The 18,532-nt window shown below is 45.2% G+C and overlaps 1 protein-coding gene across 9 annotated transcripts in view; it reads left to right on the top strand.

Moving 5' to 3' along the window:
* Positions 1 to 529: 529 nt before the first annotated feature.
* KCNH1 (potassium voltage-gated channel subfamily H member 1) overlaps positions 530 to 18,532 on the top strand; it is a 190,667-nt gene continuing 172,664 nt past the window's right edge. For 2 of the 9 annotated variants that reach the window (XR_006168313.1, XM_042815870.1), the window contains exon 1: positions 13,828 to 13,900. Coding sequence is in view for 2 of the 9 variants with exons in the window: in XM_042815870.1 (XP_042671804.1) it covers positions 13,828 to 13,900 (73 nt within the window). In the remaining 7 variants the exon portion in view is untranslated. Of the gene's footprint in view, positions 1,999 to 7,956; positions 8,480 to 13,827; positions 13,901 to 18,532 lie in introns of those variants that run through there. The other 7 variants (XR_006168326.1, XR_006168324.1, XR_006168327.1 and 4 more) reach the window with 7 other exon arrangements.

The following is an 18,532-nucleotide window of genomic DNA, read 5'->3' as shown; positions in this document are numbered from 1 at the left end:
GGGGGGGGCGGGGGCTGCCTCCGGCAGAACAATGGGGGCGGCGGGCGCTCCCCGGCCCTCGCGCCCTCCCCCGGCTCGGCGGCGCGCACACGGCCCAGCTCGCACCGTGCTCGTCGCCGCCGTCGGCGCCGCCGCTCTCCAGCTCTGAGTAGGGCCCTTCGGAGGGGCTGCCGCCGCTCTTAGGACCGCCGCCGGCGGCCGCCCGGCTCCGGGCCCCCCACGGCTCCGCGCCCTTGTCCATCGCGCGGGGAGGGGGGGGCTGCCGGGGGGGGGAAAGTTAACGCGGAGCCGCCCTTGTTGCCCCCTCGCACCCCCCCCCCCCCCCAGCACCGCGGCCCCCTCCCCCGGCGCGGCGCGGCCCCGGGGATCCCTCCGCGCCGGCCCGGCCGGATCTAGCCGAGGGGCGGGGATGCCGGCGGAGCCCCAGCGCGCGGCGGCGGAAGGATTCCACTGGCGCTGATGGAACTCTGCCCGTGCGCGCCGCGGGGCTCCCCCGGCGGGCGGCAGGGGTGGGGGGCGGGGACTACTTTCTGGCGGCGCAGGGATCCCGCGAAGGAGGAGGCGTGATACGGCTGTTAGCCCAGGCCTCCGGTCGCCATTATGGCAGTGAAGCTGTGAGGGAGAGGTGGCGGCGCGGTGTGAGCCGCTGGGCGGGCGTGGGCAGCGTTGGGGGCCGCCCTCAGCTTCGGTGCATCCAGCCGGGTCACGTCGGGCTGAGGGGAGGCGGGCAGCAGGCAGGGATGCCGTGCTGCGTCAGCTCCAGGTGGATGGCGGTGGGATGCGCTGCCTTCTGTCTTCGTACTGTGCATTTGTTTATGTATGTATGTATGTATGTATGTATGTATGTAAGTATGTAAGTATGTATGTTTTCAGTGCTGTCTGAGTATACGGCATCAGCTTTGTGTCAGAACCGCGCAGGTCTTAAGGGTAAACTGCTGAGAATACCTCCAGCGAGAGCCCTGCTCGCAGACGTGGCAGCAGGCACGTCGAAGCTGGGAATGTGTCAGCAGCCCCCGTTGGTTTCTGCACAAATACACGTCGCCGTGGCCGTCCGCTAAATATAACTAAAGGTATTCTTAATGGTGTGGTTATAATTTGATTTCCCGAGGTGGAAAAAAAAAAAAGAGTAAAACGAAAAAGGCGTAAGCTGAAGTTGCTGCTGCTGCTGCGTGCGGCGGTCTGTTCGCACGCAGCACAGGCCCCCCTGTTCGCGCGCAGTACAGCCTGTGTTTTGCTGTGTCACATCTCAGCCCTTCCAGCCCAGCACACCCCGGGCAGCTGCCCGAGCTCTTGCATTGTTTGTTCTTGCTAAGGAGTGTTAGCTGGAGCGGTGCTGTCATGCAGCGAGGTTAGGGAGGAATGATGGAGTGTCCGGAGCGCTTTACGCTAGGGCTGCAGCGTGGTGTAGGGCTGCCACGTCTGCAGGGAGCTGTCTGCTGATGCTTGTCTGGAAATCAGCCCAGTACGATCAGATGCTGAACCTGTGAAGAAGATCTGATTTATGGTTGTGTATAGCAGAAAAATAGTGTGAACTTCTGGGCGTATTATGGTCTTAGAACTGTTTTTGTGAGAGCTTCAGCATCAAAAAGGAGAGGAAAATATATCTGTGACTTCTGTGTGCTTACTGTTCTTTCTGTGTCAGACTGTAGTATGGAGAAGTAGGAAGCCCCTTTGGAATTGTCAGCGTGAAAACCATAGAAGAAAGCAGAAACTCAAAGATGAGAAGAAGCCTTATTCCTCAGTATGCTGTATCTGTTCTTGGAAGAACTGTGGAGAATGTGGAAGAACCAATTACTGCTGAGGAAAAACTAATGGCAGAAAAGACTGCCCTGTGCATTTAAGGACTGAATTTTGCCGTTCAAGACATTGTCTTATTTCTTCAAGACAGTTTCCTTGTGGTTGGTTTGTGATCTCACTCTATGTGTCTAATGTCCCTTGTCCCAGAAATTTCTGAATTGTTTGCATATTCTTCCCAAAATTAACAAATCTGTTCTGTGATTTCTTTGTTAGAGTTGGAAGGTACCCTTGAAGGCCATCCTGTCCAACTGCCCCCCACTGAACAGGGACACCTACAACTCAATCAGATGCTCAGAGCCCCCCTAGCCTTACCTTGTACATCTCCAGGGATGGGGCATCCTCCACCTCTGTGGGCAACCTGTGCCAGTGCCTCACCTGCTCACTGTAAAAAATCTTCTACCCTATATCCAATCTAAATCTCCTCTCTTTATTTTTGAAACCACTTCCCCTTGTCCTGTCACAGCAGGCCCTGTTAAAGAGTCTGTCTCCTTTCTTACAGCCCTCCGTTAGATACTGAAGGGCTGCTATCAGGTCTCCCTAGAGCCTTTTCTTCTCCAGGCTGAATAGCCCCAGCTCTCTCTGCCTTTCCTTGTAGGAGTGGTCTTCCATCCCTTGGATCAGTTCTGTTGCTCTCCTCTGGACGAAGTGGTGGTTTCGCAGACAGTGAAGCTCCGACCTACTTTGTGAATATGGCTGATACCTGCAAGTGCCTCAGCAATTGAGCAAAAAGTTGCCATGTCATCTCCTACTTTTAACATGCACAGAAGAGCTACTGTAAGGGAAAGCACTCGCAAGTACCAGAACCACAGGGAAACCTTCAAGCAGGATTTGCAGTTTTTAAATCAATTAAAAAAACTTGCAGGAAGCTGGTCAACTTTAATTCTGGTCCTTCCAGAACTGGCTGTTTTTCTTTTTTACTTGCAAAGGATGTGAGATACAGGCATGTGCATGGCGTTATGACTGTATGTCCATCAGTTCTCTTGACTCAAAAAGCCACTGAATGTGAGTTTGTACAGATTTCAGGTAGAGAGACTCATCAGCAAACATTCTGAAGGGAACCTGAAAGAAGAAAGGTTGGAAGGGGGCTTGTCTTAAGAGTTTGCTTTATTTGGCAAGTGTTAAAGCTACATTCTGTGAGGAGAACATAGATTCCCCAAATAGCCACTTCATAGTTAGCAAATGTAGTGAGGTGTTTTTTTCCCCGCATAAGGAGTGGTTAAGACTATTATTTGTCCTGTATATCCTTATTCTTTCTAAGCACAGGCCACAGAAGACAGCAGAGTGAACGAGCCAAAGCCTTCAGAAAATACAGCTTCAGCCTCTTTTTTTCCCCTCTCTGAAACCAGAACTATTAACGGTTTTAAATACTAATGTTTCTACTGTCTGGAGATTATTTTTTATGAGTATTTTGAACCTTGGAGGTGAAACATTTCTTCCTGCATCCAAAACTATAGTTTGACTGCGCTGCTGGAGTGCAGAGTGAATTGCGGCAGAGAGGAAAGGGAACTGAGGAATGGAGAAAGGTTACAGAAGAGGAAGGTGTAGTTGCTTCCACCTTTTAACAGTGTTGCTAGAAGGCATTAGCAGAAGTGGAAGATCAAGGGGAAATTGTTCCTGTCCATGAATTAATTGATCTTCTAATCCATGCAGCTTCTGAGGCTGTTCCACAGCGGGTTGAAGCCTCCTGTAGCCCTCTTTGTTAGAGTAGGTTGTGAGAATGTGTTGTGCTCTATCATCAGCCTTGTGGGCTGCAAGCTGCTGCGATTTGTGAAGATATCCTTGCACTGAGGGATAATGAAGACGTTAACTGCATGGAGGTATGTGGTGGGAAAGGAGGATTGGATATTCAGAACAAAATAATTCTTAAACCACTGGATGCTTTCACATGCCTATATTGCTATGTCATAGAATGGCCTGGGTTGAAAAGGCCTGCAATGATCATCTAGTTTCAACCCCCTGCTATATGCAGGGTCACCAACCACCAGACCAGGCTGCCCAGAGCCACATCCAGCCTGGCCTTGAATGCCTCCAGGGATGGGGCATCCACAGCCTGTTCCAGTGCGTCACCATCCTCTGTGTGAAAAACTTCCTCCTAATATCTGACCTAAACCTCCTGTCTCAGTTTAAAACCATTCACCCTTGTCCTATCACTACCCACCCTCGTAAACAGCCATTCTCCCTCCTGTTTATACGTTCACTTTAAGTACTGGAAGGCTGCAATGAGGTCTCCCTGGAGCCTTCTCTTCTCCAAGCTAAACAAGCCCCCTCAACCTTTCCTCATAGGAGAGGTGCTCCAGCCTTCTGATCATCTTAGTGGCTCTCCTCTAGACTCGTTCCAAGAGTTCTGTATCTTTATTGTGCTGGGGGCCCCAGGCCTGGACGCAGTACTGCAGATGGGGCCTCACAAGAGCTGAGTAGAGGGGGACAATCACCTCCCTCTCCCTGCTGGCCATCCCTTGTGTAATGCAGCCCAGAACACGGTTTGCCTTCTGGGATGCAAGTGCACACTGCTGGTGCAGTGTGGTCCAGCAGTAGTTCAGCTTCCCAACCATCTCATTTATGAAATTTCTAGCATATGAAAAGTATTGCAGATCACGATTGACATTTTTGTCATGTAGTCACAATTATGTACCTTTTGGGTACATAATTTTTTATTTTTTTATTTTTTATATTTGGAAGAGCATCCTGACATTCCCCCAGCTTAGGAATATCACTTTATACCGTCTAAGATCTTTTATAGATCTCTTGGAGCAGGTCAAATTAGTATGTGTTGATTCTTCAGAAAATTTGTGAATATATAAATGTGTTGAATGAAACAGAGGAAATGGTATCACCACAAACCCTTGCAGCAAAATCTAGCCTGGAAACTTTTGCTTTAATGCAGAGATTTATAATTTCCTTCTGTATGAATGTTTCATAGAGAAAAGTATGCACTTTGTCTCCCTAAGTACATTAAGAAAAGCATGCCTGGAATCAAGTTAATTTCAGATAAATTACACTGCTTGGAGTCTGTTCTGCTGGAAAATATATAGGTATTACTTGTTAAGTATTGTGTTTCTTTTATATTAAACACAACTCAGCCCGCTGGATGGTAAGTAGGGTCTTGGAGTTGGATAAGGTGAGACTCATTAGTTTCTTTAGACTGATGGTTGTTGCTCTGTTCTGTGTAATGTTCTCAGATTTTTCAAAGACTTTGTGCTTTAGTGAAACTGCTGGAAGATTGTGCAAGACACGGGTTTTCTATGGCTCTGGAAAGTAAAGCCATCATTCTCAAATGGGACACTTGTTTCTGAGTTCCACTATTAATGCTTTTATTAAGGCTGAAATCAGCTAACAGAGTAAGAGTTAACTTTGTTCTATAACTGATCAATGAAATGCAACAATAAAGCATTTGCTAACTGACAATGCTGCTTATATCTCCCAGCTGAGATTTGGGAATTCAGCTTTGTTTTATTTCTGTTGTGCTGCCTTCCCACTACAGGTTTCATAACTGATCTGCTCTCTGTACCTGGGCAAAATTACTCCGGAATTCAGTATCCCAGCTGTCTGAATGAGGACAGTTGGCAGTTTCTCTGTGGCAAAATGATAAAAATCCTGTTGCAGATTTGAGTGGTCTAATAACTTCAGCAATTGTAGATATTGTGTTTGAATACCTGCCAGCCGCTGGCCAAGTCATGCTCTCTTGAAACCTTTGCTGAAACTGGAGACTTGTGCTGTGTGGAACGATGGTGGTGGCTGAATGAAGCCGGGACTGTTTGGACCTGGTACTCAGTTACAAGCAGTATTTTGAAACCACATACTGCACTATGGGATGGCTTATCTAAGAACTAGTGTAATGTAGGTTAGTATTATGTCCATCTTGTCATTTTTCTTAATCCTGACAGCTACTAAAAACAAAGGCTGCAGAGGAATTAATTTTGGAGCTGATGCTATAATCTACATTCCTTCTTGGCAAGAAGCCTGTTTTTGGTCTTCTAAAGATTTACTAAAGCTCTGAAACATAAAGCTTGATATCTTTTGAATGAAATGGTAATTACATTTTCAAATCCTTTAGGTACACTGTGAGTGTGTCTGTTCCAGCTTTGTGTATTTGTAGATTCTTCTTTTCAGTGACTTGTTATAGTGAGTTCCACTGACGATGTGTGCTGACTTCTGATTTTAATAGAAAAATTCACAGATTAAAAAATATCCTCTTTTTATTGACAGGTATTCCTGCTTAGTGTTTGAGACTCAATATTTCTGTGCAGGTAATCTAGATATCTGTTAAGCAGTCCCTTTTACAGACTTCTCAGAGATAAATATATTTTAATATATGCTAGAATGAAAAGCTGTGATCACAGTAAAAACTGTGTTTTATGCTTAATCCTGAAAAAGAGAGAATCTCCTCACCCTGCAGATTACTGTTTAATAAGGACTCATAAGAATGTAAGCAACATAAGGAAAAACAAGGAAGAGTTAATGAGAAAAACATTACTAATACAGTGTGAAGAAGCCAGGTAGCAGTTCTGCAACTGTACTACCCAACTACCCATCTACTTAAGAAGTGACACTACCCCTGTATGGAGTCCTTGTAGGAGTAATCTGGAGAGATCTGAAAGATCTTCGTTTACCACCTAAGACCTCATTTGAGAAAATGATGCATCAATATCTGAAATAAACTGTTAGGAGTGGTGTAATATAACCAATAGCAGCAGCTTGTTTTGCTGTATGTCTCGGGCCTTGGACTCTAATATTAAACATGTAATGCTAGAGCATGTTGGCACTTCCTGCTGAATTTTGTTCTCCACAGCTTATCCTACCTGGCAAACAAAGAAAGCCTGGAAAATAGTACTGACTGTGTATGACCAAAAGAAGGGTCCTCATGTACTAGAAGTATTAAAAGAAGTTGATTGGTTTGACTTTTATTTTTTTCCCCCATGGTTTCTGTTGACTGATATATAGTATTATGTAGAAGACCCTGTGTTATGGAGCTTTGCTGAATATTGGACGCCAGTGTGTCTGGACCACGTAGATTCCAAAATAAAACTGCTATTGATGCATCATATTGTTTCCTACTGTATCTACTGTTTTCCTGGTGCAATGATCTGTAGTTCAGGTAGGCAGGTTAGGAAGGCTGAGCAAGAGACTTCATTTTGAGAATGCAAGTTGGAGGTGCAAGCCATGCAAACAGGATTTTCAGTTCTTTTTCTGGAATGTGTAAGAATTATTTTTTTTACATGGGAAAACGTCTTCTAATACCATTTCACTAGATTTTCTAGGTGTAAAAATGGTTTTGCTAAGTCTCTATTGTGTTAAACGATACTAACTGATGTAGCTGCGTCTGGATCTCTTCAGGTTATAATATATAATGCTTTCAAGAATAACAGTTCCTCTTCTCTGGTCTGAGGCAGCTATATTGTTTATATATAGTTCATTATCTTTCATCTTCCCTGCATTCCTTTTAATAAAGGTGGCTCTTATCCTTGGATTAAGAGTTTGCTTACTGAAAACTTGAAACGTGTTATAGTCCGGCAGCCTGTTACGAGGTCTTGTATCAGCTATCTAGTGTTCTGAAACAACAGAGAGATGATCCAGGTTTCGGAGTTGTACTCTAAGCCCACCACTAGAGATCTGCTCCCTGAAGATGCTGCAATTCTGCCAAAACCACCTTTGGTAGGCAATGTTTCAGCTGTTTCACTACTTCTAATCTGTGCCTGTCCCAGCCCAATTTCACCTCCTGTTGTGCCATATACTGTATTTTGGTCAAGTAACTGAAGTTAGATTTGAATATTCTTATGCATTCTTTTAAAGAATGCACTGATATTTCACCGCGTGACTTTACACAGAAGCTTTTGTATCAGCTAACTGGTGTTACTTGCCTTTGCCTCACAATAATCAATAGAAGCACATGAAGATACTCCTCTCTTTATTTAAATGCTTTGAATTTTACAGAGCATCTGTATTCCTGTCTGAACATCTGTAATTTGAATTTATGAATATTGCACCTGGCAGTGCTTGAGCTGAATACATCATAAGAAAATATTAACCAACATTAGATGAGGTACTAAAAAGATCCTCAAAGCAGGTATCCAAGTGTTAACAAAAATCAACAGCACATCAGACACTAGGGTCACCTGGTATCAGTCACTGGGACTAGGGTATGAGTCCAGTGCTGATAAAGACCCTGGAAATAATGTCATTAAGATACAATCAAACTTAGAAAATTAGGATTTTTTTTTTTTTTTGTGAGTGCAGCTGTATACGATAGCAGGAAGAGTTTACTTACAATGAGAAAATCACTTATCTCATTGTAAATAATAATAATAATAAAGTTGTACTGGGCTAGTTATAAAGTTGTGGATTTCTTTACGCTTGTTTGGCTGCTTCTGCATGCCCCTCTTGCTGCTGAGAAGTGAAGCAAAGTTGTGACTACATAGCAAGCAAACACTGTGGGTAGTCCACCCTGTTGACAGAAAGTCAGGAAGTGGGAAATACTTGGTGAAAAGCTGGGTTCAGTAAGACTTTGAAATGAAGCGACATGCGGGTTTTTCTTCCTTTATTTTTCTTTTTTAAATTTCTTTTGTTTTGTTTGTTTCTGTTTTCCCGGTGTGGGAATGAGAGTGGAGTGTTGGCTTCTGTCTGTTGACAGGCCTTCTTACACTGAAATCCTGCAAGCAACGAAAGAGGTCTATGAAGTTGGGAGGTAAGACATCAGCTTTATAAAATATTCCACTTTAAAACAGAAGTTCTTAGAACACGCAAGGCAGAAGCAATGAAATACAAGCCCTGTGCAAGAAACACACTCACTGGCACTCTGAAATGTGCTTCTTGGAGAGGCTACTGTAAACAAAAAGCTAGCAGTCTGTTTACCAGTCAGCCTCACAGAATGCTTCTGTCCAGATGAAAAACAGTGTGTTTTTTTTCTTTTTTGAAATTGTTCTGCTTTTCAAATGAAGCTACAGAATTTAGGCCATGTCTTATAATTTGAGGAGTCTTTCTTTGGTCCTAAGACCAAAGGGGATACGAGTTGGAAGATAGCTGGCTCAAGCATGTTCCTAACTGAGAATATTTTTTCCAAATCTAAGCCTAAAACAGCTAGGTTTTGTTTTTATATTTTTGCAAAGTGTCCTATGTAGGATTTGATTCTACATTCTGGTAGCTTTTAAAAATACTGTTAAATCATGAGTTACCGAACCACCGTTGAGAGATTATTATAGGCAGTAGCTTGTAGAATCTGAATCACAGAATGCCTTGGACTGCAAAGGACCTTAAAGACTACTTCATTCTATCCCCTGCACCTGTGGGCCCAGGCACCTTTCACTACACCATGTTGCTTGGGGACCCTGGCCTTGGATGCTTCCAGAGATGGAACATCCACAGCTTCTCTGTGCAGCTTATTTCTATGCCTCACTACCCTCTGAGTGAATAATTTTCTCCATCTAATCTAAACCTCCCCTCTTTTATTCTAAAACCGTTCCCCCCGTTCTATCGTTATCTGCCCATGTAAAAAGTCAGTCTCCCTTCTGTTTATAAGCTCTCCTCAAGTACTGAAAAAATGAAATGAGGTCTCCCTGGAGTCTTCTCTTCCTCAGGCTGAACAACCCCAGCTCTCTCAGTCTGTCTTGTAGGATTGGTACTTTAGTCCTCTGTTCATCTTCATGGCCTTCTCTGGGCCTGCTCCGTGCCTACCTTGTGGTGAGGGAGCCAGACCTGGATGCAGTACTCTAGATGGTGCCACACTGGTAGAGGGGGAGAGTCACCTTCCTCACCCTGCTGGCCACCTCTCTTTTAATGCAGTCTGGGATGCTTGTGGGCTGAGCACACACTACTGGCTCACGTCAAGCTTTTTGCCAGCAGAAATGCCAAATCCATCTCTGCAGGGTTTCTCTCAAGGAGTTCTCCCAGTCTGCACACATAACTTACCATGCTAGTGCCTACACTGTCTACAGAGAGCCTACAAAGCTTGCATTGCCTAAAATGCAAGGAGGCTACTGTGTTCCCTATTTCTTAAGAAAAAACATTCACCCAAAATCACGGGTTCCTAAGCATCTCTCAGGGCATGCAAACAGAAATCTTTACTGCAATTACTTAGTGAAATCCCCCGCATTTTCTTGGAGTTTAAGCAAGCTGCATCTAATTGTCTTCCATTTGCCTTGATTTATATTGACCCATACACACAAATCCAAATCCAAGAAAACTAAAATACAGAATTAAAATGTTAACAAAAAGCCTACCAAACATGGAACCAAACGAAATGCAGATAATTTATTTTTCTCCTCTGAGTAAGAACACTTCTATTGGTCACTGCCTCTGATCTGAGACTGGGGAAGACCACATGGGCAGGACAGGTTAGAGCCAAGACGTTTGGCCAAGTACACCTACAGTCAGGATGCTTCTATTCTTATTTTTTTTCTCAATCTGGAGGGACTGTGTGTCAGCTCCTGCTGAAATAAATGAAGATTGGCATACTGTCCAAATAGGGAAAAATTTTCTATGCCCTTTTGAGCAGTTCTAAGAAGGAACAGTACTTTCCTGTTAGCCCACACTCCAAATGCTACGCATATAAATAAAAGACTGGCTGTGTACTCTCTCATCAGTTTTATTTCAACAATTATCCACTCAGAACATAGGATTTCATAGTTATCTTTCCATATTTATTCCCCATAAAAAGTCTGGAGGAAATTCAGTAATTCCATAATTGGGTAAGTCCATACTTAATTTTTGACAAATTTATTATGGCTGTTTGAGAGCACTTACATTCCTCAGTTCTCAGACCTACAGTCTGCTGCACAACTAGGTTATTTCTCTGAGTTAGAAATTTCATTTAATTTTAGAGAGCAGAAATAATCAGACCTTAGGAACCTCAAGCTGAAATGCAGCAATGTCTGGAGCACCTTGGTTAAAATGACTTGCAAAAATAGACTGAACAGTTTCAGTTAGATGCCCAGATGTTTTTCCCAAATACCTTTTTGGAAGTCATGCATGTATTTCTTATACTCTGGGCTCACCTTTGTTTTAAGGCATGACTTCTGCTCCTCTTTGCTCTTTCTATAACATAACAAGTAGTGTTAATCACAAGTAACTAAGCACCCATGTATTTGATAGTTTACAGGCTTCAGCCTGTAAACTCTGGGGGTAAGAATTTGTGGATTAATTAATGCTTCACTGATTTTATGTGATGTATTTTTTTAAACGTCTGTATGGCAGACTAACCTGTGCACTACCTTCTGTACTTTGTTATCCTATCACATAATTTATTTTGTTTTTGACAGGGTCATGAAATCTATATGGTAGTATGCGAATATAACTCAATTTTAAGATCCAGTGTTCTTTTAATTTTCAAGGCTGTTGGTAGTTTGTTATGACTTTGCATTGCTATGAATGCTATTGTATGAATTGCTGCTTAAAATGGAGGTCTCAGCTGGGTTTCCTCATTTACCACTGGTGCTGGGTTTTCCAGTCAGGATGGTTTTCAGTTCAAGTAGGTGACAAATGGACATGGTTTAGGTGAAGGCAAGTTTCTACTTTGTTTTGGAACAAACGGCTGCTCAAAGGGACTGCAGAACAGCAGCTTAAGGCTCTGCAGCTAGAGGATGAACTAGGGGCTTTTTCAGGAAAAAAAAAAACATACTGTGAGAGCATAATAGTAGTATAGAGCTGAATGTGCCCTCTAATGGATGGTAAGATGTCATAGTTTGCTGATCGTATTAGTGTTACTTGAAACGTCACGCATCAATTTCTGTCCAATAGGCTTCAGCAAACAAGCAGATTAAGAAATCAGCTTTAAAAAATAGGAGAAGAAGAGGTCTCATCCATGTAAAAATGAATCAGAAAGACAATGTGTGTGTGCTACCTCAAATGGGGTCTTGCTTCTGACTTTGTGCTACTTGCAGAATTTACCAGAAAGGAAATGAGTATAGAATACAAAATAGTCACAGTGAAACACTAACACAGCATCCCCCTGCTCTGTGGTGAAAGCATCATATCATGAGCTGGAATCATATTTTGCGGTGGGGAGAAAGACTAAAGGAGGTAGAAGATGATAAACAAGAAATTTTGTGTTTGATATCTTACTTATTTGCAATGTGATGGCAAGGTAGGTCTAACTTCAACCCAGCTAAAATGACAGCTTTGGCATGGAATTAGTGGGACAGCCTGATTATCTGAGCTAGGAAATCAGAGGCTGGACCAGTTTTTTCCCCCCACATAAAATGGATGAATGAATGGGGGAAAGAATACAACACAAAGTGCAGCCACTTCATGGAAATCCAGAAGATATATGGCTTTTCCTCCTTACCCTGTGTCCCCTTGATCCTTCTACTGTGTACTTGCTGATTCAGTGTAACATTTTTTTCTAAAGGCTTCAGCATTTCTGCAATGCATGCCAGCTGCCAGATGTCTCCAAGACCTAGAGAGATTCCTGCCGAGCCCTGTGGGTGCTGAGATTGCGCGCCCTCTGGCACAGTGGCTTAGAGGAGTAATGAAAACCTTTGAAGATCCTAGTTTTTCAAAACCGCAATCTTACTTGTTAAGAGCTGTATAAACTCAGTATCAAAGGTAACATCATGATTTTCCTGGGGAAATGGTAAGTTTAATGGTCAGTTAGTTCCGTGCTGCTGAAGCTGTCAGGAACAGAACAACCTGAGACTTTGTAGGCACAGCTGTTGGGGGCTGAATCAGGTGTATAAAAATGCAAACGAACATTTCCACGGGGATTTTCAAAATACCAAGTTCAGGGAATATTAGTAGACTAATTACAACTTCGGATGCTCTCCTAACCTGTCTCGATTGCAGTCAGGCCAGGGATGGCTATTAAAACAAATGAATGTTAATGAAGTGGCTCCCACTGCAGGGCTACTTCCTGAGCTGTGCTCTTAGCAGCCCCATAGGCTCCAGCTGTGAGACGGTCAGCCAGTGCTAGGTTGGTCTGTGACTGAATCTGCAGATCCTGCTGCAAGGAAGCTGCCATCCACCTCCGTGGCTTGGCTCCCTACAGTCCTAGTGTCCATCCATTGAGAGCGGCAGGAGGCTGGTGGCAGTGGGCTGCTGTCCCACGGTCACCTTTGGGTCACAGGCGCAGGCCTCGTGGCACAGGCCAGGCCTGTCCTCCAGCACAGGAGCCAGGTGCCCCAGCCTTGCTTTATCTGCTCGTACTGTGGGAAATAGGAGCAGGTTCTTGCCATACACAGGATTTTGCAAAACATATTCATGTCTTGGAAATGTGATGTGATGCAAAGCACGGAGGTGCTGCAACTAACGAGGCATTACGGCAAGCAGCTGCCAAGTTCAGTCAGGAGATCTGTCTTTAAAGAGATCTGAGTGCTTTCCATTTACTGATAGACGGCCGAAAGGGAAGGAACAAAGTAGTTTTCTCCTTGACTGAAAAACCTTTGTAAATCGAATACTTGGGAGTTTAAGATCTGTCAAAGGTTGTATTTAAATAGCTTATCCTATTGCTTCCACTGAGCTGCTGTTAGTTTGATCACACAGGAGTACAAAGTGTCCTAGGAAGAGGTGAAACGAGGGCGGGCAGCCTGCTGAGGGGCTGAGCCACGTGCTCTGAGGGCAAAGCCCCCCGGGGGGTCCCAGGTGGCACCCACGCGTTTCTGCAACAGGCGGAGGTTCCTCCCGCCGCTCTCAGTTTGAGAGGGGCTTTCAAGCACTCGGCCCGCGAGGCGCGGACGCGGCGGGGCCGCCATCCCTGCAGGGCAGAGCCCCACGAGGGCCGCCGCTTCCCCTCGCTGCGCTACAGTTGTCGGCGCTGTTGGGCAGCCCGCTTCCGGACGGTGGCGCTGCGGCACCGGCCTTGTGGCGGGGCGGCGCGGCGGAGCGGCGGCCGGCAGGGGGCGCCGCGGGGAGGTCCGGCGGCGGCGCGGCGGCGACCGTGGGGCTGCGGTGCGCGGGAGGCGGCGGGAGGGCTGATGCCGCACAGCCGTGCCACGGTCCCGGCGGAGGCATGAGGCGCGCGGAGCGGGCGGGGAGCGGAGCTGCAGAGCGCGGCTCCGCGAGGCCCTGAGCGAAGCCTCTGCGCCGCGCTCCCGCAGAGCGACTATGGCCGGGGGAAGGAGAGGGCTGGTGGCGCCTCAAAACACGTTCCTGGAGAACATCGTGCGAAGGTCTAACGGTAAGGGACCGTGGACGGAGGGGCGGTTTGGCGCGGAGGGGCGGTTTGGCGCGGAGGGGCGTCGAGCCCCCAGGTGCGGGGCGGCCGCCGTTGGGCTGCGCCCCCGCGTCCCGAGCGGAGCCTCGTGCGGGCGGCAGGTGCGGCGGGACGGCTCCGCGCTGTGCCCGCTGTGGGGAGAGACCGCGGGCGGGAGGCGGCCCGGGGGGCGCCGTGCGGGGCCGGGCGAGAGGAGCTGCGGGGTCTCCGGGAGGGCAGAGCCCGGAGCGAGTGGGAAGATGCCTCCCAAGTGAGGAGGGAGTTTGCCATTTTGAGGGCTGAAGGTGGGCAGTGCCGGGTTTTTGTTTTGTTGTTTTTTTCCTCTCATAGCTAACTGTAGCCAGGTCTTTCTCTAGGAAAATTGTGGAGTGGGAAGCGCCTCGGATTTCACAACTGCGTGCAAATGTGCGTTAGCGTTACCCGGATTCTTTCACTTCGGGACTTAGCAAAAGCTGCTCCTTGCAGCCGTGCGGGGGGGCTGGGAATCTGCTGCCACCTGGGCACGAGTGGGTTTCTCACAGCTCGGAGTCGTGCCATCTTCCGTGGACCTCGGTGGGTTACTTTGGGGATTAAGAACTTCCCGCGTGACTGAGAATATGCGGGTCGAGTTCCTTTTGAAGACGAGGTGAGATGATTTAATTAATTAAAAACCAGACAGTTTGTTCCGAAAAGGCAAAGGCAATTAACCCTGTTGATAAGCAGCTAAAAACCCAAATTATCCCAAGAATGATTTTCAATTATTTTCAATTAGGAGATGTTACTGAGGAAAAAAAAAAAAAAACAAACCAAAACAAAACACCATCTTTGATAAGAACATGTCTTCACACAGAATGGTGAGGGATTTTCATAGTTTGTTTTTCTCAGCAACTTTCCTACAGAAGAGGTTGGAAGCTGCATTCTCCCTCCAGTAAGCACTGCCCATTCCCTCGGAGAATCCTGTTCTCTTCTTAAAAACTGAAATGTTAACATCTCATCAGATTCATGTTGCTCCTCTAATCTCCTAACAGCGTCTAGCTAAGGCTTTTCTCGGAACTGTCTGAGTTTGTGAATAATTTTCTCCACTGAACACTGAATTGCTCTGATGGCTTTCTGTGCCAAGACCTTGGTGCTATAAATCGCGTGAGGTTTGGAGACGAGGGGATCTTGCAGCAGGGGCTTTGCTCTGTTTCTTCCTGTTTTTCCCCCTTTGTTTAGAATGTGTTGTCACAGTGTGTGCTGGACAGCACAGGTAAAATGACGGCACGCAATTTCCAAATGCTCAGCAAGTCCCGAGGGCTGCCGTAAATACAGGCTTCTAGATGAAGCCTTTTAGGAAGTGATGCACGGTGCAGAGATATTAGAGGAATCTTTGGGAAGTGACTCAATTTCAGAAGCCTGAGTCTTCTCACATCACTGCTGTGATGTGATGCTGTCACATATAAATGCTGTGTGATTCAGTTCTACCGTGAGGCCATCAACCTCTTCTGACGTCCATCTCTGTGAGGAGATGAGGGCTGGGTCTCATTTCTCCTCATCTGGCAGGGCAGCGTTGTCCAATGGGGGAGCAGCATGGAAACATCCCGACACCTTATGCCTGCCTCTCCTTGGCCGGCCTGCCTGCCTTCAAGATGCTTTGGGATGCCCACAGCACAAACACTTAAACCTGTAGTGCATACTTTGAGGTTTGGTTTCCCCTTCTCAGTTTTGTTTGATTGGATACTAATGTGACCCACAAGGAAACTCTCTGGGCTATTTGGGATTTTCCAAATAAATGTTGGGCTTCTTGTCAAACTGTATTTGCTGGCTCCTGCAAGCAAGCTAAGTAGCGCCAGCAGATATTGAATTAATACATGTATAGGAATGTTCCTAATTTGTGGAGGATTCCCTTTGAAAGGAGAGGAATTTGGTTGTAGAACTGAAATAGATACTGAAGAAGTGCTCCATTTAAAGATACTTGGGTTTGATGTGCAGCTATAGTCACAGGTAAACTGAGAAAAACATGTTCTGGCTTTGAGTTATATTGAGAGGGTTATCTCAGGGAAAGAGGCTTTGTGGCAGTAGCTCAGTAATTGGCATACAACCTCTTTGGAAAACACTACTCTAAGGATAGCACTAATTATGCCACTTTTAAACAGCAATTTAACAAGTAATTCTTTGGACAGCCTTTCACATTTAGTGTGATATTGGTGAGCTGATGCACCTTCAATGGCTAAAGTTAACAGCAGTGTACTTGGGCATGCAAGTTCAGGGCCTTTCCTTCAGGCTTAGTATTTTTCTGACATTCGGATCACACTACCTGCAGCGAGATCCACCTCAAGCTCCATTGGTCTGAATTGTCTTCTTAATAATTCTAGGAGTTTCTTCTTGGGTTGCAAATCAATTAAGACAGGTTCTCATTGACTAAATGCCAGCCTGAATAGCTATGCTAGGGTTATAAGCTGCAAATTCCACATGCTGGAGTAGAAAAGGAATTGAGAATCTCTATAGGATTGATATAGCACATATGGGAAAAAATATATAGCATCATCAGCCTGGAACTGTGGACTGCATGTGGTCCTCTTTGATTTCTTCTCACAAGAAGACCTTTTGTCTCCAGATTCCTTCCAGTTGGAAGTCCGGAGGAAAAACTTAAGGACGTGGGACACTGATGTAATCCTTCTTGTTTGTATTTAATGTTTAAAAGCCATGCTTCTGAAGTAGACATGTAGAGCTAGAATAATAAATGTTGCATGTAGTGCTTGGTTGGCAAAAATTTGTTTGAAGCATTGAAATATTTAAAGACTCAAACACCCAACGGGATAGAAAATGAGCCCGTGCTGTAAAACAGTGCGGTATGTAAAGAATCACTAGTCTCTGCTGGTTACTGCTAATGTGATATTAATGTTTTTCCCAGGTAATGTAGTATAGCCCCAGTGTAAAGGCACCATAACAATAACAGTTATAATGTTGGTTCATGGCCAAGGCACCAAATTCAAATGGTGCAGTATGTTGGAGAGGAAACGGGTCCTGTGATATTTTAATGCTTTATCAATAGCTGAAGGCAAAAATACTTCTATGTTTAGGTAAATATCAGCTGGATTCTCCAGCCCTTCCTTGGTGCGTGAGAATTTAGTTTGTGTAAAAATGGCAAAAATAAGTCCTGTGTTTGAATGGCTTAAGAATTTCAGTCACAGATACTTTTCTGATTTATTGATGAAACAAGGAGGGAAAAATGGAAGCTTGGTGGCATAAAGCTAATCTGAGATTAGTCTTGTTTCCCCTGGGAGCGCCCTAAGGAGAGATGAGATGTAGAAACAAACCTGCACCCTCTGATAGAGAATGCAGTGAGTCCAGTGTAGAGGGAAAGAAAAAGCACCCTCAGAGACACAAATCCTGAGAATAACAGGCATTTTTGTGATTTATCACCTTCCTTCCATTGGAGATGATGAAGTTCCTAATAAAATAAGCATTCTGTAACCTGGGCCTGCTAACCTTGTACTGTTGCCCGAAACCCAGGAGAGAACTTAACTTCATTATAAACATCTCTGGAACTGAACAACCTGTTTCTGTGTTCTGCAGGAGACAAATGAGAAGGAATCTATCACAGAACGAAGGACTGCGCAGAGGTTTATTTTCATATTTTTGCACTTTAATAAGATGTTCCTTTACATTAAACGTTTGCATTACCGTAAGAGGATCCTTATGGTGCTACTGATTGTCCTGCTTTGCCTGTCTTCACTTAAGAACCTAGAACAGCGAGCCGTGTGGGTCTGGAGACAGGCATGGCTGCAGCCAGTCCTATTTGGCTCTAGAAGCAGTATAGGTATGTTTCCCCAAGGGTAGGATTTACTGTTGAGATTTGTCAGTCTATTCACTTTCAGACTACAGAGCTGTTGCATTTGGAAGGGCATGCGTGTATAAACATGACAGGTTCTGCATTGCTCCTCTGAGATGTGCTCAGGGTGATCAGATCCTGGGCATCGTTGGGCCGCCTTGTACTGCTGCAACACCTTTAGTAAACAGCATCAGTCATCAAGTATTTTCATACTGACAACAGGACTGTTGCTAAAATAAGCAAACATGTTTCTGGGGTGGAGTATACTTTTCTTGTTTCCTTTTGATAGAATACGGTTGGTTTCCTGCCCAGCTTTCAAATTTCCTTAATTTACAATGAGTCTTCAAGCAGAGCTGGGCACAGAAGCCTTGTGCTGCAGGTAAATTACATCCAAGTGTGAGCTGGTATGGTTCTGTCGAATAGGGGAATGCATTTTAGTGACCGTTGTAGATGAAAGTGGTGAAATGGATGAACTTAACTGTGCATGAGAAAGAGCATTATTAAAGTATTCCTTATGAACTGAGATGGCTGGGGTAAGCTATCCTAATTCTTAAGGCTCCCAAATGAGCTGATTTGAAAGCCTGGAGCAGATGCCCAGGAGCTTTTCTCCAGCATGCTGTCAAGCCTGATCATCCGTCTTCCTGACTGGAGTGGGTTAATTTCAACATTAAAAAGAGATCACAGTGGATGTGGCCTGGAAAATACTCTTACCTTGTGTGAAAGGCTCTTTGAAAAAGCCTTACCAAAAGTGCATGCAAAACTGCTGGCTGGGTAGGTAATAAGGTGGTGTTATGTTTACAAAG

This window comes from Centrocercus urophasianus, unplaced genomic scaffold (genome assembly GCF_019232065.1).
Source record: "Centrocercus urophasianus isolate 14NV4802_14NV808 unplaced genomic scaffold, USGS_Curo_1.0 seq_10, whole genome shotgun sequence".
Lineage (NCBI taxonomy): Eukaryota > Metazoa > Chordata > Aves > Galliformes > Phasianidae > Centrocercus > Centrocercus urophasianus.
Note: the sequence above shows the minus strand (reverse complement) of the source record. Positions and strands in the feature narration are given on the sequence as shown.